Below are 27,787 nucleotides of genomic sequence, written 5' to 3'. Positions count from 1 at the left end.
TCCACTTTATTACCCATATTCCTGTTTTTGTTTTACAATCACAATGGATCTTTTAGCACCGAGGGTCAATCAGAGCAGATTCCCTGCCGTGCTAAACCTCCAAACGGTGAACACTAGGAGGCAGACTTTGCACGGATATTCACTTTCCTCTCTCGCCCCGCGCTTTATTTTGCAACTCCACTCCCGCAGGTGCAGCAACCGGACGTCGGCGTGGCAGCTCCTGGCGCCCGAGCCCGAGGTTCTGAGCATCCAGACCAACGTCAGCTACAGCGAGACCCGAAAAACCAGCCAGGTCCAGAGTCAGCTGACCTTCCACAAGCCTCAGCAGGTCACGGTCCGCTGCGAGACCGGCAACCAGGCGGGACTCCATGAGAAAAGAGATGTCAAGCTGGTGTCCAGCAGTAGGTTTCACCCAAAGAAGTTCTCATTTTTTACCGTTCTGCATTTATTGCGGGCACGAATGAACAACTGTGCCGAGAACGCTATTTCCCTTTTTTTTTCCCCCTCTGAATTAACACCGATGCGTAAATACAGATGACATTAGGTTACTTTTTTTTTTTTTTTGTGTTGTTCACTTCTCCAAAAATGACAGAAGTGATGCTATCAATGTGACATTTAAGTCAAATTAAACAATAGACATAGAGGAATGGATTACCATGAATATTTACCTCACGTCATAAATATCAGGCTTAAGTTCAACGTTGGTTTTAAAGAATATTGCTGAAGAGCATGTTCAGGAATCAGATCTGAGTCCCTTCTTGTTTGCAGCGGTGATGCACAGAGGAGGTCAGACATGTATCTCCATGGACCATGATGCTTGCAGATGACATTGTGATGTGTAGTGAGAGCAGAGAACAGGTGGAGGAACATCTAGAGAGGTGGAGGTTTGCTCTGGAAAGGAGAGGAAGGAAGGTTAGTCGCAGCAAGACAGAATATATTTGTGTGAACGGTGAGGCTACAAGGAATGGAGATCAAGAAGGTGGAGGATTTCAAGTCCAGTCACTCCTTCGCGACAACTGAGAGTTACAACTTTGACCGATATTCATTTCACGAAAATATCTCGAAGTTGCGCGGTCAGTGTACAGTAAGTTTACCCAAACGTAGCTGTGTACGATAAGTTGGGCTTCGGCAACTGGCAGCATCTTCTTTCTCTTAGTCGCTAAATCTCATTCAGTCACCACTGCCGTAACATACTTTAGTTAGTTACCTCCAATTTTAAAAAAGTTATAAGATTACGGTATAATAACGGTATAATTAAAGATCTATATTAATAACACCGACTGTGCTGTCAACATGAGGCGAGGCTAACCTGTAACTATTCACCGACAGTAGCTTAACTTTTAGGCTACGGTCGGTTAGCCTACCGTAAGGCTACATGGTACACTACTTACATACCGTATTTTTACAACTATAAGATGCACATAAAAGTCTTAGATTTTCTTCAAAATGTGCTGCGTGCCCTACAGTGCAGTGTGTTTTCATGTTGTTATAAGGCGGATGTAGTAGAGGACACCATGAGAGCGTTAAAGGGGGAAGTGGATTGCATATAAAACCCGCGCCCTATAATCAGGTGCGCCTTATGTGTGTGTTAAATACAGTAATGGCACACATAACTGAGACTGCGCCTTTTAGTACAGTGCGTGAAAATACGGTATGACGATTTTTGATGACATAAAGGGACTCCTTTGCTTTACGTCGTGACCGTTGGAACGAATCATTGTCGCTAAAAGAGGAGCGAGTGTACTTCGGGAATCCCATTAAGTTGCTCTTTTGTTCCAACGAACAACACCACCATTAGCATAAGAACTTACACCTAGCTTCGGCAGATCAACCCCTCCATTTACACAACAAGCTACCATAACCTTGACTCTCCTATAACCCTGGCAGTTATATTTGGAAACTGAAGAGGCCTCTCAGATGAGGGATGAAACGTCCTCAAGTGAAGAAATTCAAGTCCAGTTGCCAAGACAAGAAGATTTTGACAAGAATTGACTTAGGGGTCAACAGTCCAGTGCAACTCAAGAGTGTGGAAACAGGTGAAGAAACAAGTTCAAGCAGATTGGAATGGGTGGAGATAGAAGACTATCAGCCAGAAGGAATGGGAAGGTGGAGGAAACAGTGGTGAGATGATCTAGAAACAGAGACCAAAAGACAGGAGGCAGAGCTGGAGGTGGCAGAGATGAAGATGTTGAGCTTCTCTTTGGGAGTGACCAGGATGGAGAGGATCAGGAAGGAGTCCATCATGTTAGATCTTTTATAGAGAAGGTCAGAGATGGTTGGGTCATGGATGGAGGAGGGATGGTGAATATATCGGTAGACGGATGCTGGAATTGGACCAAAGAGAAGATTTATGGACATCGTGAGAGAGGATATGAAGGTTGTTGGTGTGAGAGAAAAGGATCCAGAGAATAGGGTGAGATGGAGAAGGTTGATTTACTTTGGTGACCTCTGAAGGGAAAAGCCCAAAGGAAAAGAAGAATTTTTCACATGGGTGCAGGACATGTATGACCCAGACCAAACCATGGTGAAGATCTGGGTAGAAAGTTGCTGAAGGTGGATCTGCCAGGCAGGAGGTCAACCTCCTGAGAGAAGATTTATGGACGTCGTGAGAGAGGACTATATGAAGGTAGTTGATGTGAGAGAAAAGGACCCAGAGAACAGGGTGAGATGGAGAAGGTTGATTCGCTTTGGTGACCTCTGAAGAGAAAAGCCCAAAGGAAAACAAGAATTTTTCACATGGGTGCAGGACATGTATGACCAAGACTAAACCATGGTGAAGATCTGGGTAGAAGGTTGCTGAAGGTGAATGTGCCAGGCAGGAGGCCTAAAGGCAGACCAAAGAGAAGATTGTTAGACCTTGTGAGAGAGGAGGATCCATAGAATAGGTTCAGATGGAGAAGGTTGATTTGCTGTGGCGACCCCTGAAGGGAAAAGCCCAAAAGGAAAAGAAGAGGTTTAATATTTGATTTCATCTGAAAGGCTCTGTCTCACTTGGCCTGTTGCAGCGCTCTTCTCCCAGGTGGCGGTATTGGCCGCGGTTTTGGCCTTGGTGGTGATCATCATCATGTCCATCATCGTCCTCATCGCCGTGTGGAGGAAGGTAAGGCGGATGCGCTCGCACGTTTGCCCGTTTTGGCTCTTTTGCACTCGCCTTCAAGCGTCTCATGGCTACGATGTGTCCCTGCGCCGTCAGAAACCTCGATACGAGATCAGATGGAAGGTGATCGAGTCTGTTAGCCAAGACGGTCACGAGTACATCTATGTTGATCCCATTCACTTGCCGTATGACCTCGCCTGGGAAATGCCCCGAGACCACTTGGTGCTGGGTGAGTCCGAGTCTAGATCAATACCTCACCATCTATCGGCTAGATTTTATCCAAAACTACATTTGGATATGGATAAAATTTGCATTTTTTGCAAAATTTGCAACATCGACTTGCATTTTTTCTTACCTATGTTGCATCCTCTGTGCGATGAATCTATCTGACCTCAAATTCGGACAGGAAAGTGGAAAAAAAAAAACACACACATGATTTTATGTGCATTTATGTGACTTTGCATGACCCTTTTTTGAGAATCGCTGCGAAAAATAGTGATGTTCATTCACTTCTATGCAATACAAAAATAGTTTTCATCAATAATTTCCTAAAAATTATTGATGAAATATAGGATTTTGTTTATTTTTATTCTGTTATTTATTCTATTATTTTTAATTTAATAATCAGTCTGCCTGAAGCTCAGACAAGAGCAACTAATGCAATGCACTGCATAAATAAAAAAAAACTTTTTTTTTGTCTTGGGAAATTTTAGAAAAAATCTGGGATTTTTTTTTCAACTTTAATTTTTAATCAATTTTCTTTTTTTTTTTTTTTAATTAGCAGCATGCCTGCAACTCAAACGAGAGCAAATAATCCAATGCAACACAATGCAATACATATAAAATAATTTGTACTTTGTGGAAAATTATAAATGAAATATATGGATTTTTTTTCTCAATTCTAGTTTTCTAATTTTTTTTTTTTTCAATCAAAAGTGGGCTGGCAGCTCAGACATGAGCAACAAATGCAATGCAATCCAAAATCCAATGCAATATACAAATGTATAAATAATGTGGGTTTTTTTTTGGAAAATTTTAGATAAAATAAAAGCTTTTTTTTTCTCAATTTTAATTATTTCATTTGGTAAATTTATTATTTTTTTTTGCAGAAAATGTCCCCTTGTTTTTATTCCCAGCAGGTCTTTTTCAGGTTTAAGTTCGCTACAATCTGCCATTTGGAGTCGGTTGCAAAATAAATGGTGAAAGGGAAAAGAAAAAGGAAGCAAAGTTGATCAATGGTGTCAAAATATATAAAAAAAAACCAAAATATTCTCCTTTTTTGTGTGTTTCCAGGTCGCACTCTGGGCTCGGGTGCTTTCGGCAGGGTGGTCGAAGCGACCGCGTACGGCCTCGCCCATTCCCAGTCCAGCACAAAAGTGGCGGTGAAAATGCTCAAATGTAAGGCTCCCGACGTGAAAAACACGTCCGAAAAACACGCTCGAATTCCGCCGTCGGAGTCCGACGTGCCGGGATCTCGGCCGAAGCGAGACGAAAGGCGCCCGGCGGAGTTTTAGTCGGGATGCCGACCTGACCCGACGTTTATCCGGCGGGTCACCGAGCGTCCGTTTATTCTCTTATTCACCTTATTCTCTCTCCCGCTCGTGCCGGGAGATGTTTACCGCGAACGACGACGTTCTCTTTTTGCGCGCTCTTTTTGTTACATTCTATTTTGCGTACGTGCTTTTGCAGGAGAAACAGCATTTTTTTTTTTTTTTTCCAGTTTCACACATACTTCAATATTTTAACACACAAGTCAATTTATCTTGAAATGTTCATGAATATTTGAATTTACCTGGGAATTTGGTGAGAATTAATTAATATACGTTTCATGATCAAATACCTAAAAGCTATGAAATACTTAAAATATTAAAATATTTAAAAAGCATTATACATTTAAATACTTACAATGATGAAATACTTAAAATATTACAACAATTAAAAATCATGATGCATTAAAATACTTAAAATGACGAAATACTTAAAATATTGAAACACTAAAAAAGGATTATACATTGAAATACTTAAAATGATGAAATACTTAAAATATTAAAATACTTATAAGCGTTGTACAATAAAATAATTAAATATCAAAAAACTATGAAATACTAAAAATCTTAAAATACTTAAAAAGTATTATACATTGAAATACTTACAATGATGAAATACTTAAAATATTAAGATAATTAAAAATCATTATGCATTAAAATACTTAAAATGACGAAATACTTAAAATATTGAAATACTTAAAAAGTATTATACATTGAAATACTTAAAATATTGAAACACTAAAAAAGGATTATACATTGAAATACTTAAAATGATGAAATACTTAAAATATTAAAATACTTATAAGCGTTGTACAATAAAATAATTAAATATCAAAAAACTATGAAATACTAAAAATCTTAAAATACTTAAAAAGTATTATACATTTAAATACTTACAATGATGAAATACTTAAAATATTAAAATAATTAAAAATCATGATGCATTAAAATACTTAAAATGACGAAATACTTAAAATATTGAAATACTTAAAAAGTATTATACATTGAAATACTTAAAATATTGAAACACTAAAAAAGGATTATACATTGAAATACTTAAAATGATGAAATACTTAAAATATTAAAATACTTATAAGCGTTGTACAATAAAATAATTAAATATCAAAAAACTATGAAATACTAAAAATCTTAAAATACTTAAAAAGTATTATACATTTAAATACTTACAATGATGAAATACTTAAAATATTAAAATAATTAAAAATCATGATGCATTAAAATACTTAAAATGACGAAATACTTAAAATATTGAAATACTTAAAAAGTATTATATATTGAAATACTTAAAATATTGAAACACTAAAAAAGTATTATACATTGAAATACTTAGAATATTGAAACACTAAGAAAGTATTATACATAGAAATACTTAAAATGATGAAATACTTAAAATATTAAAATATTAAAAAAATATTATACATTAAAATACTTAAAATGATGAAATCCTTAAAAAGTATTGTACATTAAAGGCACCCTGCGGAGTTTTAGTCGGGACGCCGACCTGACCCGACGTTTATCCGGCGGGTCACCGAGCGTCCGTTTATTCTCTTATTCACCTTATTTTCTCTCCTTTTTTTTTCTCCGACGCCCAGCGACGGCGAGGAGGAGCGAGACGCAAGCTCTGATGTCGGAGCTGAAGATCATGAGCCACCTGGGTCCACACCTCAACATCGTCAACCTGCTGGGCGCTTGCACCAAACACGGTGGGCCGTCCCGCCGATGCTTCCCTCTGTTTACCGCCGACGACGACGTTGTCTTTTTGCGCGCTATTTGTAAAAATTTGGACCCGTCAAAAAAAAGCACATTTTGTTACATTATATTTTGCGTACGTGCGTTTGCAGGAGAAACTGCATTTTTTTTTTTTTTTTTCCAGTTTCACACATACTTCAATATTTTAACACACAAGCTAATTCATCTTGAAATGTTCATGAATATTTGAATTTACCGGGTATTAATTGATATACATTTCATGATTGTGAATATCGTTGCCTTAAAAAAAAAGAAAGTAATTTTTGACTTTTTTTTCTGCCTAAATCAACTCCTTTTAATGTATGACAGTGTATTTGGTGTTTTCTGAAAAATGCCTTTCAATTATCATTTTTATAATATCACTTATCATTTTAAGAATGCCGCAACATCACATATTTGCTATAATGGAGAGATCGATAAAAATAAGAATATGCTTTTTTTTTTGAAAAAATGTCTGATTTGAAGAAGGTGATCATTTTAATACTTTTCACATTTTAAGTTTGATCCAAATCTAAAATACATAAAAAAAAAAAAAAACAATCTCACGGCTAAATAGCATCCTGTTTTCTGAAAAATAACTTTTGATTATTATTATTTTAATTCTATTACTTATTTTTTTATGTAGCAATATCATATATTTGCTATAACAGAGAAATCGATAACGAAAAATCTGCATTTTTTTCTATTTCAGAAAAACTGACTGATATTAAGAAGGAGTTTGTTTTTTTTACTTGTCACATTTTAAATTGCCATCCTGTTGTCTGAAAAATGACTTTTAATTATAATCATTTTTATTATATTACTTATTATTTTGACAACGCTGCAACATCACATAATTGCTATAACAGAGAAATCGATAAAAATAAGAATATGCATTTTGGTTTTTTTTTGTAAAAAAATGACTGATTTGAAGAAGATGATCATTTTAATACTTTCACATTAAAAGTTTGATCCAAATCTAAACAACATTTAAAACAAAGAAATAATCTCACCGCTGAATAGCCATCCTGTTTTCTGAAAAATGACTTTTGATTATTATTATTTTAATTATATTACTCTTTTTTTTTCGCAGCAACATCATATATTTACTATAACAGAGAAATCGATAAAAATAAGAATATGCTTTTTTTTTTTTTAAAAATGTCTGATTTGAAAAAGGTGATCATTTTGATATTTTTCAAATTTTAAGTTTGATCCAAATCTAAACTACATTCAAAATACACAAACAATCCTACGGCTGAACAGCCTCCCCACCCGACCAATACGTTTCTTTTTCCGATCGATCAGGCCCTTTGTACTTGGTGACCGAGTACTGTCGCTACGGCGACCTGGTGGACTACCTGCACAGGAACAAGCACACCTTCCTCCAGTGCTACGCCGAGAAAAACCCCGACGGCGGCTGCATCATCTCGAGAGGAAGCACTCCGCTCAGCCAGAGGAAGGGGTGAGAACGCCTCCGTCGTCGCACAAAGGCGCGTTTTGTGGCGGCGGCGGCGGGGGGGCTTTCCGCGTTGAATCTCCGCCGTCACATAACAAAACACGATTTCACACGCCGAGTTCGACCTAACGATGGGACCGTGACCGAACCGTGACGTCTCGGTGTTTTCTCAATCCCAGATATGTATCTTTTGGAAGCGAGAGCGACGGGGGTTACATGGACATGAGTAAAGACGAGCCGTCGGTCTACGTGCCCATGCAGGAGCAGACGGACACCATCAAATATGCAGACATTCAGCCGTCTCCGTATGAGTCCCCCTACCAGCAGGATCTCTATCAGGAACAAGGTTTGATTTCCGTCTAGCGCTTTACGTGACCGTGAACCGAAATGCATGCGTCGAATTAGGGGGTGAAAAAAAAAAAAAAAAAAAAAAAAAAGGAGGATTCACGTGCAAAAACAACGTTTTTCTGCTCCGGGAGCAGAAAATGGGCAGGAGCTGGTCTCAGCCCGTGCAGTCACATTCCCCAATGATAGAAAAGACAGTTTCATCATTCATGAATCAATTCACACCTTCTTGCACCCCCAACCCATGTGTGTATGTGTGTGTGTGTGTGTGTGTGTGTGTGTTCATCTAGCCGGGGGTAGGTTGGACCTGATCATCAGTGACTCTCCCGCCCTCTCCTACGATGACCTGCTGGGTTTCAGCTACCAAGTGGCGAAGGGGATGGAGTTCCTCGCCTCCAAAAATGTAGGATGATGAGATGAGATGTTCTTTAAGGATCCCGTGCTGGGAGGATTGTTTATTTAAAGATGCAGAAAAATACTTGAAAAGTATTATACATTTAAATACTTAAAATATTAAAATTATTAAAAAGCATATTAGCATATTATTAAAATAGTTAGATACCAAAAAGCTATGAAATACTTAAAATACTTAAAAAGTGTTATAAATTAAAATAATTAAGTACCTAAAAGCTATGAAATACTTAAAATATTAAGATATTTAAAAAGCATTATACATTTAAAAACTTACAATGATGAAATACTTAAAATATTAAAATAATTAAAAAAACATTATGCATTAAAATAATTAAATACCTAAAAGCTATGAAATACTTAAAATATTAAAATACTTAAAACGTATTGTCCATTGAAATACTTAAAATGACGAAATACGTAAAATATTGAAATACTTAAAAAGTATTATACATTGAAATACTTAAAATATTGAAACACTTAAAAAGTATTATACATTGAAATACTTCAAATGATGAAATACTTAAAATATTAAAATACTTAAAAAGTATTGCACATTAAAATAATTAGATACCTCAAATCTATGAAATACTTGAAATATCAAAATACTTAAAAAGTATTATACATTTAAATACTTAAAATGATGAAATACTTAAAATCTTAAAATACTTAAAAAGTATTATACATTAAAATACTTAAAATGATGAAATACTTGAAATATCAAATTCTTTAAAAGTACTATGAAATAAAATACTTAAATAGTTAAAATACTTAAAAAGCATTACGGATTAAATTACTTAAATAGTTAAATTGATGAAATACTTAAAATATTAAAATACTTAAAAAGCATTAAAAATTTAAATACTTAAAAATGCTAAAATACATAAACTATTAAAATGCTTAAAAAGGAAGACACCGAGTAATAAAAGATAAAGTTACAAAATTGAAGCCGCCTCCTTCCACGGCACCAAAGCAGAAATGTGGTATATCGTAATCTTTCCTCCCATCCAAGGCTTGAAATGTGAATGTTATATCCGGCCAAAGGAAATTGCACTCGCCCTCATTGTACGTCTGAGCGATTCTATTTAAAATATAAATTAAATATGAACCTGAGAGCAGAATACACCCCGTCTAGACAGACATAGTAAAGAAGTGGCACAAATGGCGATAAAATCCACTTTAGCGTGGTGACGCCATCGCTCGTTCCCTTTTCAGATAACGAATGAATAAACGGAGTAACGAAAAAAAAAGGGTTGAAATTAATTTAAAAAAAAAAAAGGAGCTTTAGATAAAAGAAAAAAGTGAGATTAAGAGAATTTAAATAACAGTGGAAAAAAAGCTAAATTTCATTTTTTTTTTGACTTCTTTGTAATATAAGTGAAGAAATCTATGGTGGTTTTGCTGGTTCCCTTTTTTTTTCTTTAAACTGTATCTTAGATAAGGTATTTCAGATCATTGGCTTAAAAAAAAAAAAAAAGTCTAAAAATACAATTTTTGCATCCCGTACCGTCAAAGACAGCGGATTTCAACGCATCACACAAGTTGACAATTCGTGCAAATCGGACCGCGACCTTTTTCATGCATCTTTTTCACTCTTACATCTGCCGCACCGACAAGTGCACACATTTGTGAAATTGATAGCTTTTTCACTAAAGCGTATTTAGTCGTCACCAGTGCCTGCGGTCGCACCTTTCGTCGTGTCGGATCGGCCCGAAATGGCGGTTCCTCCTCTCAGCTCTATTTGTGAAATAATTTGCGGTTTAACCGACTGGTGTTTTTGTTTCTCGGCAGTGCGTTCACCGCGACCTGGCGGCCAGAAACGTGCTGATCTGCGAAGGCAAACTGGTGAAGATCTGTGACTTTGGCCTGGCCAGAGACATCATGCACGATTCCAACTATATCTCCAAAGGCAGCGTAAGTTTACAAATAACCTTTGAGAATTTGGGACAAAGACGGGAAAAAATATCGAATCAAAAATCACCATCATTGGTGATTTTTGAACATCTTGGATCTTGGATCAAAAACTTGTGGATTTTCCAAAATATCATTTTCTGAAATATTACCATCAGTATTTATGTTTGATAACATATATATATATATGTAAATATATATAAAGACAATGGCAGCTGCAAGGTGAGCAGTTTCGATAATCAATCAATGAATGGAGTTAAAAAAAAAAACGTTAATGAATTTTAAAAGTATGTTGCAATTAAAGGCGACAAGAAACAAGCTTTAGATGGAAAAAAAATGTGTAAAATATATGTATATGTTTGTGTGTCTATATGTATACATAAAGACAAAGGCAGCTGCAGGGCGAGTAATTTAAATAATGATAGAATGAGAAATATTTTAAGATGAATTTTGAAATTTAAGGAGACAAAATACAATATATATATAGTATTTGTATATATATATTGTATTTATATAAATATATATATATATATACACGTGTAAGACAATGGCAGCTGCAGGGTAAGCAGTTTAAATAATAGTGATAGAATATATATATATATATATATATTTAATATATATATTAATATATATATAACATATATATATATAATATATATATATTAAAAATATATATTTGTGTGTGTATATATATATACGTGTAAGACAATGGCAGCTGCAGGGTAAGCAGTTTAAATAATAGTGATAGAATGAATGAATGGAGGACCAAAAAAAAAAGCTTTAAAATTAATCTTAAAAGTATGTTGCAATTTAAAAAAACAGAATACATAAAACAATATTCTTGATTCTGTCATTTAAAATATGTTATAGCCAATTTTTTTGGACGATATAAGTAAAAATTGCGTTGTTTTTTTTTTTGCATTCAGCGTTGATAAGCTTCACAATAATCGTAGGAGCCGGGAATAAAAATTCACAATACTTCTTTGTCGGATCGAACAGACCGGATTTTGTGGAGTCAAGTGATGGGAAGTTGTTTTGGCCACCTTCTATTTGTGAATGAAGCGCCGGCTCTGAATATAGATCAAAAAGGGACTCGGGTGCTGTTCGTCACACTGCTGCTTTTCTTTCTGGGTTTTAATCAGACCTTCCTGCCCCTCAAGTGGATGGCACCCGAAAGTATTTTCCACAATTTGTACACAACTTTGAGTGATGTGTGGTCCTACGGCATTCTTCTTTGGGAAATTTTCACATTGGGTGAGTCCAAACACACACACACACACACACACACACACACACAGAGATACCGGTTGAAAAAGCGGTACCATTGAGCGCAAAGGTCGCATCCAAGCTTCCGCCCGCCGCCAATGAACTCGGACAATAAATGTAAACTGCGTTTTTAACGTGTCTGGCGGGGGCGGAGTTACGGGATCCCGGCTAATTCTAAAATGCATATCAAATTACAAGTGCATACTAATTTCTCTGAGGTCTAAATCTTATTTGTCATAGTCAAGCTTTAAACTTAGCACTTCCTTGCATAGTGTATTTATTATCATAAACAGTCGTCCCACGATTATTTTGGAAATACCATTAAAAACCCAATAAGACAGTTTATATAGCATAGGCAGGGCGAGCCTGGGGGGCAACAAACAAACACACAGTCCGGCCTTTGTGGGATGAAACCAAACATTTTCTCTTTTTTCTTCCCTTTTACAATCTGTCTTTTCAGATTAATTTTGCTTTTTAGATCTGGGTCAGCACAACTACGCTATTGCACAATCATAAGAATCATAATTCAGTGCGTTTCTTCTGGGAAAAGACGTCTTATATGCACCGCCGGGAGAAGAAACGCGCATTTCAGTGCGAGTCCGCATGCTTGTTGAGGTTATGGCGGACAAAGCACTCGCGGCCTTTACGTGCATGCGTGTGTGTATGTAAACATTCTGCAGTCGAAGTAGTAATTCTCAAACCTCAAGTGAGTAAAAGCAAAGCTTCGCAAAACAAGCACGCAAATGCACACTTATTTATTTTTCGCACCACAGGTTTATCAAATTTGCGAACAAAGTGAGCGCCGACACGATTTTTGCTTTTTATTTTGGGGGGCCCGGATACGCAAAACTCTGCAAGTACCTGACTAGCGCGTGTCGCTACGCTACTTGGGTTAGCTTGCTTATTTTGTCGCGCCGCTTAGAACTAGGTCACATCCAGCGCTTTTGACATCCTCGCGAGCGTTCGGCCGAAAGCGTCTCCAATCGATCGGCTGGTGATCCCGCAGGAGGAACCCCTTATCCGGATCTGCCCATGAACGAGCTGTTCTACAGCGCTCTGAAGCGAGGATACCGAATGACCCGGCCGACCCACGCCTCCGAGGAAGTGTGAGTGTCACTTCCGCATCGCCGTCCGCCGATGTTTCGGGGGGGTGGGGTGGGAAACGGAGGATCGGTGTGAATGATATCCGATGTATTTTTTTTTTTGTTGTTGTTGTTGTGTCAGTTACGAAATCATGAAGAAGTGCTGGGACGATAAGTTTGAGAAGAGGCCCGACTTCTCCTTTCTGGTGTACAGCGTGGGGAACATGCTGACGGAAAGTTATAAAAAGGTACTTCACCGATGCGCCGCAAACGTTGACATTTGATATCTTCGTCCTCCGTCGCTGTTTTTTTTTTTTTTTTTTTTTAATATTTCGTGTTATTTTTTCCGACCGGACTGAATGTTTGGCTCGTAGTCGTTTGTTTGATTCGCCTGTTAGCGGATTACAAAGACGGACAAAGCAAGAAATAAATGGACCCATCTTGGAAAGTTGCGTCGCCTCCAACAAAGTGCATTTCAATAAATATTTTGGGAGACTCATTAATGCGTCAATCAATACATATATATATATATATATATCTGTAAAATATGAAATATATTGTAAACTATATATCTAAAAATTCACATATAATATTTTTTGTATGGAATTATATATCATGGATATCTCCTATACATTTATATCAGAAAAGCATATATAAATATGTTTCATGTTAAAAATATTTAACATAAAAAAATTTTAATTGGCCTCTGTCTGCAGTGGACCTTTACTTCTTTTTTTAGTTGTTATGAAAAGGAAGAGAAAATGAGCGCTCGCAAATATTCATGCTAATGCTATTCACGCTAATATTCATGCTAATTGTCCAAAATTAGCATTGTTTGTGCGACATTAACGTTTTTACGTATCATATTTGACAGAAAACAGTCTTCCTTCAGAAGAATAATCCAAGCTAGAAGGTCCCTGGTTAAGTTCTCACATGGGTCCTTCCTGTGCGAAGTTCTACGCTTCCCTCCCGCGGTCCAAACAACATAGGGGTTCATTGAAGACCCGAAACCAGGCCCGACCAACGTCCGGCCCGCGGGCCGAATACGGCCCGTGTTCAAATTTACACCGGAACCCACGGCCTCTGCCGTAAAATCAACAATATGGGGCCGTCGGCACTGTTGCTCACAGTATTAAGACATTTAAGATATTAAGAGACAATTGGGGGAAAAAGAGTTTGTCTTGTTTTTGTCGGCCTGCGCCGAAAGCACGAATGGCTCAAAAAACGTCGAGCCAAATGGTCGGCCCATTTTCCCCTCACCAAATACTACCCTCTTTGCAAAAAAGTCGCCCAAAAACTATCCAGATGTGGTGAACGGTCGCGCGTCTGTCCACCGCCTTTCGCCCGATGACAGTTGTACGAAGCGCCGGAGAAATAAAAACAGCCAAATCGACCAATAAATAGATTATTGAATAGGCGCCTCTGTTCCGGGCGTAAGACGTCCGATCAATTTTTCTGATCCGCACCGCCGCCGGAATGAGACTCATCCCTTCATCTGAACGCCCTCCGTCTCCTCGCGACAGAGATACAACCAGGTCAACGACAACTTCTTCAAGAGCGAGCACCCGGCCGTCGCCCGCACCAAACCCCGCCTTTCCTCGCCCTTCCCGATCGGCGTCCCGGCGTTCGGCGGCCGCGTCGGCGTCCCCTTCCCGCCGGACCCGTACGGCCCGGCCTCCGGTCCCAGAGACATCGGACGAGAACCAGACGCGCAGGAAGTCGTCGCTTCTTACAACGAATACATCATCCCCATCCCGGATCCCAAGCCGGAGGAAGTTTTCACCGACGCCGGCTCGGAAAGCCCCGCGAGGTACGAAGCCGCCGGAGCGCCAAATGCTGAGGTTGCAGGAAACGCCGGTGTTGTATTTTTTTTCCACCAGACGCCCACTCGTCCAGATGTTGGCCCGAGACAGTCACTGCACGGAGGGACCAAACAGAGAGTACCGTTCCCAACATTTTAGATTAACTAAACATTTTTCCCGTCTAAAACCAAACATACTTATCGCACCGATTCGGATTCGACGACAACCGACCCGGTTTAAGCGGAACGGGTTAGTCAACCGCCTCAAAAAAAAAAAAAAAAAAAAACTCCGCCGATACGTCGGGTCGTCGGTCTCTTCGCTTTCCTTCGCTAAAAAAAAAAAAAAAAACAATTCACAGATTTGCGTTTTTCTCCGGGTGGCGGTTGAAAACGCTGACGTCGCCGCAATCCGTACATAACTGAGGTGATCCGGGGGCAGCGTATAATTTGCTTTTTGTCTCTCTGCCCTCAGCTCACTCGCCCTGGAGGAAACTGACTCAGTGTCTCAGGACACAGCGGACACTCTTCCAGAAGAAGACAGGCTTGAGGAGACCAGCGAGCGAGATGCTCTGCTGGGCTCCTCCGGGACGCCCGAGGTAGAGGACAGTTTCCTGTAATCACATGGACCAACCCTGAGAAAACAGAGCCCTTTACTGAGACTTGTTTTTTCTATAAAGCATGCAGTAAAAAAAAGGGAATGTGACTAAACTAGAATGTAGCAACGTTGATGAGAAGGCAATCTTTGTACTTCTTCGCCCGTCTTTGAATACGCTTTCCGTCTCATACGAGGTACCTCTGGAATTACGGGGCGACTACAAATAAAAACAACAACGACGGCTAAAAAAAAAACAAAAAAAAAAAACAACATTAGCACGGTACGCTAATCAGGATTGGCCGGGTGGATGTCCGGTGCCGCTTCCTGTTTTCCCCTCCGAAGCGGCTTGTAGATTCGCTCTCGCCGAGCAAATTAGCAACGCGTGGGTTTCTGGTTGTTTCGTTGGATAACAACATCTGTATTTGTAAGAATAGACACTTATCCGGTGGATTTTTCACACCTCGCCAGATAGAAAGTCAAATGGTTTTTTTCCCGACACGAAAAGGCGGGACGATTTTACATGCACTGTTTTAATGTGACCGTGTTTAAAGAGCAAACACAGTAGAAAGATCCTTTTGAAGTGTTTATGCGATTTGTGAATTCTTTTTCCTCTTCTTTTTCTGCTGCCGTATAGGCGGCGTTTATAGTTCTGTGCCAGATTTGCACTTTATTTGGAAAGTTAAAAAAAAAAAAAAAAGTTTTCATGTTATAATTCAAATGTGTGTGAAGGTTTTTTTCTTTTCTTTTTTTTTTTCTTTTTTTTTTTTAGAGCATTTTAATTAGAATTTTGTCACTGTTGGACAGACGCCTTTTATTTTCATATGAATGATCAAAAGATGGTTTTAAACGTGCACCTGGGGATGAAGCGGGGGAGATTTGGGTTTAATTTTATTTTAAATTTTTTGTTTCTTAAACGGTCACAAATCCGGCGGACGGACGATACGAGGCGTCTTTCAACAGCGACAACGTTACTTGTTTTTTTTTTTTGTTTTTTTTTTTTAGCCTAGACGAATTAATGAATAATAAACATAGCACACCACTGCCGTAGCATAAAATGACACTAATGAGTGCCTTTATGTGGATGGAAAAGGGAGATGTTTTTATTTTTTTTAAGCATATATTTTTATGGAAATAATAAAAAGGGCCACTGCACTCAAGACAGTAGATAGCCATAATAATAGCCATATATGAACATGTATCTAAATATGAGCCTTTTTATTTTTTTTTTGTTTAACAGTGGCTACTTACAAGTCCTTGTTCAACTTTTAAAACACTTCTGTAGGAAATGTAAATGCACAAGCTCACTGTATAACAAGCTATGGTACCAAAGTTCACTGTAAAAGCTTACAATGTATTTTTTACGCATCATTTTATACATGTAAATGTGACAATAAAAAAAAAAAAAAAAAATGTATTATCACATCATCATCAAGAGCGATGACTCGACGAGGGGTCTGGATGAGATTTCTAAAGGCTCTTTCACCGTCCTTCCCTCTCCCACGAATCCTCCTTCTCCCGCCTTGATAAGCCTGGAAGCCATGGTCCAGCAGCAGAGGAGGTGATTAGTCTCACCTCCACGGCCGTCTCTGGAGAATTACTCCTTTATTTGGCAAATTGGCACTGGCTCATTAATTTGTTGAGCGTGATATGCAGAACCGCCTCTCTCTCCACACACACACACACACACCCACATGCAGACACACACATTTCCCCCCTCCCTCCAGTTACTGTCTGAAACATTTCATGTATGCTGTGTGACTTCTGTGGCCGAGAGACCAAACAAGCAGAAAGGAGAAGAAGGGCAGAGGCGAGAGAGGACACTTGTGTCGGCTCTGGATGCTGGAGCTCGGCGACTCGGGGGGAATTATTGCGCCCTGTCGCCAGGCTGAACTCATCTCCAGGTCAGGAAATGTAAAATAACTGACTATTTCGGTCGTATATTCAGGCGCGGCGATCCTTTAAGTCCTTCTTTGCTCGGTTTTCTCGGATTCGTTAATTACATGTGAAGTCGCTTTAGGGCCGCGGACCAGCTCGCCAGAGAAAACGCCGATAAGCTGCCGAATCGGTTTTAAAATTCTTCCCTTCAACAGCAGATCAGAAGTTCGGTGGTAGTCAAACAGCCGCTTTAGGATGCAGTTCTACCTCCCGACTCTGCTGCTGCTGGGTATCGTGGCCTCCGCCGCCTCAGGTAAGGCTCGCTCAAACACAACGTGCGCGAAAAACCCCGAGATAAAACAACCGCGGTTTCGACGAAGCCTATTTTGTTGAACCACAAGACAGGTGGAGGGAAAAGTAAAGTTGAAATTTCCATTTAGTTGCCCTATGTACGCACACACACACAGTCAAATAGCTACGCATCTATGTGTATTATGTATGCATGTACATACTGTACTCTGTGTGTGTGTGTGTGTGTGTGTGTGTGCATATGCTCAAACATCACTTGCATGGAAAAAAAAAAAAGGGATCCAGTGCTGACAAACACTGCGTCCATTGAGCGGGATCATTGTCTGCGGCGTCATGAGTTGTTTTGGGGGGTTCGCTCTTGTGATGTCTGCCTTTCTATGTTTTTCCCATTTTTGGTTCCACAGCTTAAAATCGCAATTTCATGTGTTAATATTTGAGCCCATAAAAGCGCCTGTTTAACTGCAACTTGAATGAATCGGCTTTTTCTTCCTTCCTGGCGAATTCCCGGCGGATTTAAAACGGGGAGGGGGTTCGTTTTCGCCGGGGAAGGAATATCATGTTTACATGGCCGAGAGAAGAGATTGGGGAACCCCCTCCCTCCCCGCCGAACTAAAATAATGACACGTTTAATATCATCTTATCGATGGCAGTGATTTTAAAATGCTGATTTTTTTTTTTTTTGCAATCTCAACCGGCTTTAAAAACAGCCAAAAAAAAGTGTACTTTGAAACTCCCCGCTATTGCTAATATCCCTATTTGTACGCTAAACGCCATGTGCGGTAGATTCTGATTGATTCCATTAAGTTTAAAAAAAAATAAAAATAATCGTCCGTAAACCAAGTAAAGCTTGGCGGACAAGATATCGCAATTCCCCACGCTTTCTTCCGCTCCTCGCGAAGTCATCAATAAAAGCTCTCAGTTCAGAAACAGCGGTTCCTTCAGGGATCGGGGTTTTTTAGAAGTTCCTTCGTCAAAGCCTGATTTTGTTTCAATCCGGACAAGTTCTACTTGATTTTTTTAAAAGTATGCCATCGCGAGGATGAAGCGCCAACGCGTCGGCGAGAGCGGAACGGGTGGGGACGGCAAAAAAAAAAAAAAAAAGCAGAAGTACGAACGATTCTGGATGCTATTTGGGTCCAAGTCTCAAATTCGCATGATTATTTTCTGCTGTGACGAGGCATCTCGCAAGTTCTCGCAAAAATACCCGGCTGACCGAACGGAAACGAAACGGTTTGCGCTTGAGATGCCTCCCGCCGGAGTTACTCGGAGTCGAATTTAAAAAAAAAAAAAAAACGGACGCCCGTTTCCGTTGTCCCCCCTCCTCCCCTCAGCGGAATGGAGGCGTCCGGTGATGAAGCTCAACTCCAAAGTGGTGATGAGTCCTGAGGTGGTGGTCAAAGCCGGCTCCGCCTTGGATCTGAGGTGCGAAGGCGACGGGCCGGTCAACTGGCAGACCAGGCTGGCCAAACACAAGCGCTACGTGTCCAAGGGCGCCGGAAACGTCCGCACTCTGAAGGTGGAGCGCGCCTCGGCGGAATTCACCGGAACCTACAAGTGTGTTTACACAGCCGGGGCGCAACATCGCGAGCTGAGCTCTTCGGTGCACGTGTTCGTAAAAGGTGGGTTGGACCGAGTCTTGCGCGAGCTCGCTTCGTTTACGAGACGCGCTAGCTGGTTCCCTTGTCCGTCTGACCCCGTTCTCCGCGTCCTCCTTCCTCGCATCTTCTCCGAATCGTGCGTTTCACATGTTCCCTTAAATCCCGCTAGATCCTAATCGCGTGTTTTGGACGAGTCTCATGTCTCTGCGGGTGGTGAAGAAGGAAGGCGAGGTTTCCATGCTCCCCTGCCTCCTGACGGACCCGGAGGCCACGGACCTGAGCCTCCGCATGGACAACGGCACCTCGGTACCGCCGGGGATGAACTTCACCGTCTTCCGGCACCGCGGCATCCTGATCCACAGCCTCCACCCGAGCTTCAATGCAGATTACGTCTGCACGGCCAAAGTCAACGGCGTGGAGAAGACCTCCAGGGTCTTCTCCATCAATGTCATTCAGAGTAAGACCGCAAGGTTTTGTCCTGCTGACCGTTAAGGCGATTTTCTGAACGCGCTTTAGCCTGACCGGAGTTCCTTGTGTCGCCCTAGAGCTTCGTTTCCCTCCGTACGTCTTCTTGGAGACCGACGAATACGTGCGCATCGTCGGCGAAGAGCTAAAGATCTACTGCACCACCCACAATCCCAACTTCAACTACAACGTCACCTGGAAGTACAACACAAAATCGGTCGGTACGAGTCGTCCGAAGGCGCCTGTGGAATCCATCCCGGTAAGACTAAACGTTTGCCCCGTTGGGTCTTCAGAAACCGGTGATCGAGGAGAGGGTTCGCTCCAGCGGAGAGAATCGTCTGGACATACAAAGCATCCTGACCATCTCCGCCGTCGACCTCGCAGACACGGGGAACATCTCCTGCATCGGCACCAACGAGGCCGGGGTGAACAGCTCCACCACGTACTTGCTAGTTGTAGGTACGCGACAGAAACGGCCGACGCGACCGACGCCAGGAGGTTTTAAAGTCATGTGTCATCATCCGAGTGTATCCTCTACGCGCAGACAAGCCCTACATTCGATTGCTGCCCCAGCTGTCCCCTAAGCTGGCCCACAAGGGACTCTCGGTGGAGGTGAATGAAGGGGAAGATCTGGAGCTCACCGTGCTCATAGAGGCGTACCCCCATATCATAGAGCACACGTGGCACACCCCGACATCGCCCAACACCTCCACGCAGGAGCACAAGCTAATCCGCTACAACAACAGGTGAACAGGCGTTAGGCTACAGGAGGGGGCGAGCAAGTTCGCCATGCAATTTGGGCTTTTGCGCTGAATCTACAAGGGAAGCATTCAGAGCTCAAACCGCAGATTGACTCATTGTCGCGTCCTGGAGTCGTTCCTTATTTGACCTTTCCCCCCCCCCCCCTCCCTCCCTTTTTTAAAAATAGATACCATGCTACTTTGCAGCTAAAGAGAATGAATGCCCAGGAGCAGGGTCAGTACACCTTCTACGCCAGGAGCGACTTGGCCAATGCCTCCATCACGTTTCAAGTTCAGATGTACCGTAAGTGACCGATCAAAAAGAACAACCCCGATGGGGAAAACAAAAGGGCAGTACACGTTGGTCTTTTCCCACATTCTCCTACCGCCGGCAGAGCGACCCGTTGCCGTGGTGAGGTGGGAAAACGTGACCACTCTGACTTGCACATCCTTCGGCTATCCCGCCCCGAGTATCATCTGGTACCAGTGTTTTGGGATTCGGCCCACGTAAGTGCACCCGCAAGACCGGACTTGTATGCATCTGATGATCCGAATCCGTCCAACAAGATGATTCCGTGAAAACATCCACCTCCCGATGTTCTTGACGTCCGTGTGTTTCGATGAGGCAGGTGCAACGAAAACACCACGGGGCTGCAGATGGCGATTCCTCTCCAAGCTCCGACGGTGGAGGTCCAGAGGGAGGAGTACGGAGCCGTGGAGGTGGAGAGCGTTCTCACCGTGGGGCCGTCCAATCGCAGAATGACGGTCGAGTGTGTTGCTTTCAACCTTGTGGGTGTCAGCAGTGACACGTTTGCCATGGAAGTTTCGGGTGAATGATAGAAACTTTCTTTTTCAGCATGTGATCGCATTTGTCTTGCTATTGTAGAGTCACATGAATGGAACCAAACCAAATCCGATCTAATCCAATCCATCTCTGTATCGCAAAAGGTTTTACGCAAACGCATACTATGTGCTTAAAGCATTGGTCATAGATGCTAAAAGATAGCGAAGAAAAAAAAAAAAAAAGTGTTAACCCAAAGCTTTTAGCCGCTCGTTGCTAACACGCTCACCGGATGCACTGGTAGCATTTTTGCTGCAAATAGTTGTTTAACAGCTAACAAAAACCCAACAGAAACAAATAAAAGATAATGACAAAATGATGGAAAACGTGGTTTATGTTGTCAACAAACGCTAAAACATTTACATAAAACAGGAATAAGAGGGGGTTTACCAAGTCCGGTCTAGTCAAATTCGATTTTCATCGCGACAAGAGTTTGTCTCGTGACATTTTACGTGCAGCGCAGGTCTGGACGACACGCTTTAAAACGATCTAGATAAACCCAACATTCCCCGCTGAGCAAGAACTGGACCGCAGTAGCGAGGGAAGAAGCCGAGGTCGACGCCGGCGGCCTTCTGCCTCGACCGGTGGAAGAAGAAAGAGCGCGAGAGAGAGAGAGAGACGGACGGAGATAGAAAGCAGGAAAGTGATGGAGTCGGGAGAGGCTGAGGCTCGGGAGGGACGTCGACAAACCATCTCATACTCGGAATAGCAGCGGCGCTAACGGCCGTAAAGTTCCGGTGACATAACACCATAACGGCCTGGATATTCCTGGGCGCCTGGCAGGAGCGCTGCCACGCCTCCGGGGAATCTACGAAGTGAGAGAAACCAGGGACTCGGTAGAAGACATGAGGCTAATACCGTGAAGGGACGCTAGCGCGGACAGGACAAAGGCGTCAGCAAGCTACCGGTGACTAGAAATACCCAAAAGGTGATAGCGTGTGTCTAACAGAGACTAAAATATTATAGCAAGTGCTAAAATGGCTAACAGACGTAGGCAACTGGTTGCTAATGGATGGCTAACACCCTTGCGGCTAGGCTAACGAATAACGCGGCTCACAGAGGCTACCCGTCGACCCTAAAATACGGATACCGCCGATTTGTTTCGACGAGGGTCGAATATGTCGACGTCAACAAAACATTTCACCGATTTTTTTTCTCTTATTGCACAGATAAACTCTTCACATCCACCTTGACTGGCGCAGCCGGTATTCTGACCATCCTCCTCGTGCTTTTGGTTTTTGTGTTCTACAAATACAAGCAGGTTGGACACGTCTTTTCGATCAAAAAAATGCAAAGAAACAAAGTTTGAGGTTTCCCCTCAGACTTTCTCGCTCTTTGCTTGCAGAAACCGAGGTACGAAATCCGCTGGAAGATCATCGAGGCGAGAGACGGAAACAACTACACCTTCATCGACCCCACGCAGCTCCCTTACAATGAAAAGTGGGAATTCCCACGGGACAAGCTCAAGCTAGGTCGGTCTCACTTGAAACGGGACCCGTTTGCTTGGATCGACCAATTCGGTCGATCCAACGTCTTTTTCTTGGTCCGGTCCAGGGAAGATCCTGGGTGCCGGCGCTTTCGGGAAAGTGGTCGAGGCCACCGCCTACGGTTTGGGGGAGGAGGACAACGTGATGCGAGTCGCCGTGAAAATGTTAAAAGGTGAGTCGAGGCCCGAGATGTAAAAAAAAAAAAACCTCGTGATCGGAAACCTCGGACGGCTCATCGATCGCCCCGTTCCCTTTCGCAGCCAGCGCCCATTCGGACGAGAGGGAAGCCCTGATGTCGGAGCTGAAGATCCTGAGCCACTTGGGACACCACAAGAATATCGTCAATCTCCTGGGAGCCTGCACCTACGGAGGTGAGACCCGAAACGCCGCGGGAAAGTTCGTCCCGGTCGTTTCGTTGCCAACGTGTTTCCCCCGATCAGGACCCGTTCTTGTGATCACGGAGTACTGCAGCCTGGGAGACCTCCTCAACTTTCTCCGCCAGAAAGCCGAGACGTTCGTCAACTTTGTCATGAACATTCCCGGCATCACGGAGAACTCCAATGACTACAAGAACATCTGTAATTTGAAACAGTTCATCAGGAGGTAAAATGACGACGACGCCGCCTCCGCTCTCCGTTCCATCTCCGTTCCATCTCCGCCGACCTCTATTTTTTACTTTTTTGCCGTTTCCACAGCGACAGCGGCATCTCAAGCGCATCCTCCAGCAGCTACTTAGAGATGAGACCCTGTCAGCTTCCCAACATGGAATCATCTCGAGGTCAAAATCGCACCCGGCCGAAAACCAGAAGTGTATTTTTTTTTTCTCCCGACGCGGCAAATCTAACCTCGCGCGATTGACGCCGACAGATTCCGTATGCGAGGAGACTCCCGACTGGCCTTTGAACATGGATGACCTGCTGAGGTTTTCGCACCAAGTGGCTCAAGGCCTCGACTTCCTGGCGGCCAAAAATGTGAGTGCTTTTTACGAGGCGTGCGGATAGAAGCGCGGCATCAGCGGCCTTCGCTTCGAGTCGAGAGGAAACGCAGACGTGCATCCGCCCCGACGGTTGCGGAGACAGAAATTGCACAGGAAAGGTATTTTATTTCCGACGAGCGCCCTTGGCCTCGCGGAAAGGAGGTTCCCGGTTTGGCTCCGGTTGCTGACCGGGGGCCTTTCGGGGGCCGAGGCTACGCGTTACCGGAGGCTTCTTCCTCCCGAAAACACGCTGACGGTTAACCGATGCTAAATTACGCGTGAATGAGAAAGTCAACGGCCAGGTGATCGACGCGGTCGGGGTTCGTCTCCGAGCAAAACCCGACCGAGATCAGCCAAATAGACCTCCGTCTTCTTCTTTTAGCTTCTCCCTTCACCTTCTCCACCTCACCTCGTATCCTCCTCTCTCAAACCAGCTAACTCCATATCCTCTCGCTACGTCCATCGAGCTTCCTCGAGTTACTATCTAGTTACCAACTTTCTCCGAAACATGATCATTCCCGATCCCGTCCGTCCCGGTCGCCCCCAAAGAGAACCTCCGTATCTTCATCTAGTCACGTTTTCCACGCCGCACTTTCACCTGAATTGTTGTTGTTCCCCGGTCAGTGTATCCACAGGGACGTGGCTGCTAGAAACGTCCTCCTGACCGACCACCGGGTGGCCAAGATCTGCGATTTCGGCCTGGCGAGGGACATCATGAACGACTCCAACTACGTGGTGAAAGGCAACGTAAGCCACGGCCTCGAGAGATCGTTTCCCGACGCGTCGGACCAATCGCAGACCGGATGTCTTTTTACTTTTTGTCTCGGAAGGCGCGCCTGCCGGTCAAGTGGATGGCCCCGGAGAGTATTTTCGACTGCGTCTACACCGTCCAGAGCGACGTCTGGAGCTACGGCATCCTCCTGTGGGAGATCTTCTCGCTAGGTCGGGCGGAAAACTCGCGCTTTTCCCCCTTTCGTTCGTTTTCCTTCCCGCTAAATAGACGAGTTCTCTGCGTTTCAGGTAAGAGCCCGTATCCCAGCATGGCCGTGGACTCCAGGTTCTACAAGATGGTGAAATGTGGATACCAGATGTCGCAGCCAGACTTCGCCCCGCCTGAGATGTAAGCCAATTCTCAAATCACACCAAGAAGAATTAGAAGAATTAGAAGAAGCACGTTTGCCGAGTCCGACCGACCGACCGACCGACCGACCGACCGACGGTCCGTCGGGCGTCCGAATATCCGTGACTTTTCGACGGATTATCAAGCGACTATCGGGAAAACTGAATAATGCGGTGTTTTGTTTTCGCAAACTAACACGCACTTACTATTAACTAGTACGATTGGAGTCGATAAAACGGTTAACAATCCTCAAATTATGAGGATTCTCGATCATAAGTTGCTTCGACCGCGGTTCAAGTAGCACGCTTCCCAAACGCTCATCATGGCGGAACAAAGCTCCCTTTTTCCCCTCTTTCGCATCTGAATGAAGGAGGTATAAAGCGCTTCCATTATTCCCGATTTTGATTTACTTGCTCAGGGTTATCTCATAACTGCAGAATCACGGCCCAATAACGGCTAAACTTAAAACTTTAACGAGGCCCCCCGAAATGAGAAAATAAAGAGATTGTGTTTCCCAGTATCTCAGTCTCCGCCGATTTGCCGTGGCCGTCACAGCGCCCAGAATAACCGCGCTGTGGAAACAGAAGGGGTGGAATCTGAGTCAGGGCCCAATCATCTCTGCTCTGCTGTGAGTCAGGCCTCAGTTCTGCCTGTTAGCCACATGATCTCTTAGCTAGGAAGCCATGTAACTGCTATTTCACGCCAGCCGAATGAGACTAGAGGGGTCGGAGTTCTCGTAAGTGTGCGCGGCGCTCCTTATCCAACCGTCTCAACCCCCCCCTCCATGTAACATATATCTATTTTGACGTCGGTAAAAACAATTCCAGATGAAGCGTAAGAAACATATTCGAACGTAAACAGTTGGATCCGCCACCGAAAAGAAAAAGAAAAATTTGAACGTGTTTTTTTTTTTTTTTTTTTTTTCCAGCTACGCCATCATGAAGATGTGCTGGAACCTGGAGCCGACGGAGCGTCCGACCTTCAGCAAGATCAGCCAGATGATAAAAAGACAACTGGGTGATCAGCCCGAGCGGGAGCAGGTGGGTTTTTTTGTTTTTGTTTTTTTTTTTTTTTTTAAAAAAAAAAGACTATTAAAAGACTCGAAACATGTGGCTCTTTAGCCCGAGATGTCCTGAGGAAACTTTTTTGTTTTAATTGAATTTTCCCCAAAACAACGACAGATTTAACTGTGCTGGAAAAAAACAAAAACAAAAAAAAAAAAAAAATTTTTTTTTTTTTCCCAAACAGATAAAATCATTCAATCAGGGGAAGAACTTGCACAGAAAAAAAAAAAAAAAAAAAAATTCTAAAACGGACTTCCAGAGATTAATGAGAGCAGATCTCTTTGTCTCGGCCCCGAGTTTGTTCAACCTACTTGTGTTTTTTTCCGCAGCTAATTTACCAGAATGTGCAACAGCAGGTCACCGAGGGTGAAGTGTGTGACGAGTCCAAGTGCTGCGACGGCCCCTGTGACCAGTCTTGTGACCCTGAAGAAGAGGAGCAGCCGCTGATGAAGACCAACAACTATCAGTTTTGTTGAAAGCCATAACTACGAATCAGTCTTTAAATCAATCACTCGAAAAACCTCAGGAAAGCGGGATCAGCTGTAGTTCACGGCAAAAAAAAAAAAAAAAAAAAAAAAAAAGCGCCTCGGCTCCTTCTACCGCCGAAAAGTCGGTTTTCCTCCACGGCTATTTTTTTTTTTTGCCGTTTTTTTTTTTTTTTTGCCCGTTCGCCAGACAGACGAGCAGCTGCGGCAAGCATGTGACTCGCTTCTGTGCAGACTATGATCGGAAAAAAATGCCGCGTCTAAACAACGGCGACTGCAGGCGTGAAAAGGAGAAAACATGTCAACACCGCACGAACTCTCTCCGCCGAACGCTGACCGTCCCTTCTGTTTTCAGTGTCTGTGCATGATTTATAAAAAAATAACCCACAGTTTGATCGTCCTTAATCCCAGAGAGTTTCTCCTGATTATATATTCAACACTCTATCACTATGTTATCACACACGAATGTGGGATTTTCACCGACGCTCTTCTCGGGGAACCAGCTCCTTTTCCGAACACCGTCCAAAAAAAAGTCGGGTCCCGATCTCCGATCACCTTGATCGAGCGTCCCGTCCCCCCCCAACCCCAAAAAAAAAAAAAAAAAAAAAAAAACAGCACAAAGGGTTCTTGACTGGTTAAACGCACCAAATGGACCATGGAGAGGGCGAAGAATGAGCATGTTGTTCCCCCCCACAGCCCCCTTGTGGTTGTGGTCATAGCCGCATTTCTTGTGACGCAGTTACAGTAGTTGTCAGTTTCTGGCAACATGTGATCGTTCTGCTCGGGTCTAATCGATTACCCGGGATTCGGCGGGATTCGCCATCTGAGCGGGGAGATCTATACGGATACGAGCCGGAACGGAACGAACGGCGTTTTTTTTTTTTTTTTTTTTTTTGCGTCGGGACAATGTGAACGTGTGATACGCGGCGCGATGTATTCTTTTTTTTTTCGTATTTCTGTCATGACAAACGCGTGTTCGGATATAAGCTTGACTTATGACTGTATGTAGCGGTCAGCTTACACTGCCAATCACAAAAAAAAAAAACAAACAAAAAAAAAAAATCCTAAGCTGTGAGTTGGACTGCAAAGTTGTGTGACTTCAGGCATTTCCGATGCGCTCGCGTCTGAACGAAACACAAGTGAGATGTCTAATAATGTACATATCTCATGATGTAAATCAAGAATTGTCTTTATTTTCGCTTTGAAAATGTTGTAGAGTAGATTGTAGTGAATCGATACTTTGCGTACGTCTCCGTGCGTTTTGTACGCGCCGGAGAGGAAAACGAAACAATGCAATAGTTGCAAATTAAATGACTGGATTAAAGATTTAAAAAAAAAAAAAAAAAAAAAAAAAAAAAACTGCAGGGGTTGCTGAATAAAGCTTTACCACTGAAACTTCTGACGGTGATGTCAAGTTCATTTTAAATAGCGGTATCACTAAAAGTCACCATATATTCCTTGTTGACAATATCAGTGGCACAAACTGTGCTGATCCTTTTCTTATCCTCTTACTTCTTCCTGATTCGTATCAAATCTGCATTTCCCCTCCAAACATTTCCCCATT

The 27,787-nt window shown here is 42.5% G+C and overlaps 2 protein-coding genes across 7 annotated transcripts in view; both read left to right on the top strand.

Moving 5' to 3' along the window:
- The window catches only part of pdgfrb (platelet-derived growth factor receptor, beta polypeptide), a 37,642-nt gene extending 20,882 nt beyond the window's left edge, over positions 1-16,760 (top strand). For 3 of the 4 annotated variants that reach the window (XM_086158705.1, XM_086158706.1, XM_086158703.1), the window contains 14 exons: positions 190-401; positions 3,006-3,100; positions 3,194-3,326; positions 4,391-4,495; positions 6,258-6,368; positions 7,702-7,858; positions 8,032-8,198; positions 8,488-8,600; positions 10,400-10,522; positions 11,662-11,773; positions 12,792-12,891; positions 13,010-13,115; positions 14,391-14,677; positions 15,141-16,760. In XM_086158705.1, the coding sequence (XP_086014831.1) occupies positions 190-401; positions 3,006-3,100; positions 3,194-3,326; positions 4,391-4,495; positions 6,258-6,368; positions 7,702-7,858; positions 8,032-8,198; positions 8,488-8,600; positions 10,400-10,522; positions 11,662-11,773; positions 12,792-12,891; positions 13,010-13,115; positions 14,391-14,677; positions 15,141-15,285 (1,966 nt within the window). In that variant the 3' untranslated portion in view covers positions 15,286-16,760. The remainder of the gene's footprint in view (positions 1-189; positions 402-3,005; positions 3,101-3,193; positions 3,327-4,390; positions 4,496-6,257; positions 6,369-7,701; positions 7,859-8,031; positions 8,199-8,487; positions 8,601-10,399; positions 10,523-11,661; positions 11,774-12,791; positions 12,892-13,009; positions 13,116-14,390; positions 14,678-15,140) is intronic. The other variant, XM_086158704.1, reaches the window with a different exon arrangement.
- A 208-nt stretch (positions 16,761-16,968) lies between these two features.
- Positions 16,969-27,753, top strand: csf1ra (colony stimulating factor 1 receptor, a). Of its 3 annotated transcripts, none has more exons than XM_086158709.1 (22): positions 17,037-17,164; positions 17,357-17,451; positions 18,779-19,066; positions 19,215-19,502; positions 19,591-19,727; positions 19,804-19,969; positions 20,055-20,256; positions 20,439-20,554; positions 20,646-20,757; positions 20,880-21,079; positions 22,261-22,352; positions 22,437-22,563; positions 22,646-22,750; positions 22,839-22,949; positions 23,019-23,181; positions 23,274-23,356; positions 23,446-23,549; positions 24,179-24,301; positions 24,385-24,496; positions 24,575-24,674; positions 25,603-25,714; positions 26,068-27,753. In XM_086158709.1, exons 2-22 carry the CDS (start codon positions 17,394-17,396, stop codon positions 26,212-26,214), a joined length of 2,946 nt encoding a protein of 981 aa, XP_086014835.1. In that variant the 5' UTR covers positions 17,037-17,164; positions 17,357-17,393; the 3' UTR covers positions 26,215-27,753. The 3 variants fall into 3 exon arrangements, with proteins under 3 accessions (XP_086014833.1, XP_086014835.1, XP_086014834.1); XM_086158708.1 differs by having other exon boundaries at positions 17,038-17,164; positions 17,354-17,451; XM_086158707.1 differs by lacking the exon at positions 17,357-17,451 and having other exon boundaries at positions 16,969-17,164.
- The last annotated feature ends 34 nt before the right edge of the window (positions 27,754-27,787 follow it).

The sequence above is a fragment of the Fistularia commersonii genome, chromosome 13 (assembly GCF_037954325.1).
Source record: "Fistularia commersonii isolate RoL2024-O1a breed Wild chromosome 13, RoL_Fcom_v1.0, whole genome shotgun sequence".
Classification (NCBI taxonomy): Eukaryota; Metazoa; Chordata; class Actinopteri; order Syngnathiformes; family Fistulariidae; genus Fistularia; species Fistularia commersonii.
The sequence above is the reverse complement of the archived record's forward strand: the minus strand, read 5'-3'. Positions and strand labels throughout refer to the sequence as shown.

Bases quoted from the DNA above. Each gene is read 5' to 3' on its own strand.
- csf1ra (XM_086158707.1), top strand. From the start codon at position 17,011: ATGCTGTGTGACTTCTGTGGCCGAGAGACCAAACAAGCAGAAAGGAGA. The intron at 20,555-20,645 runs GTAAGTGACCGA...TACCGCCGGCAG, and splicing joins GTTTCAAGTTCAGATGTACC to AGCGACCCGTTGCCGTGGTG. The intron at 24,497-24,574 runs GTCGGGCGGAAA...TCTGCGTTTCAG, and splicing joins GTGGGAGATCTTCTCGCTAG to GTAAGAGCCCGTATCCCAGC.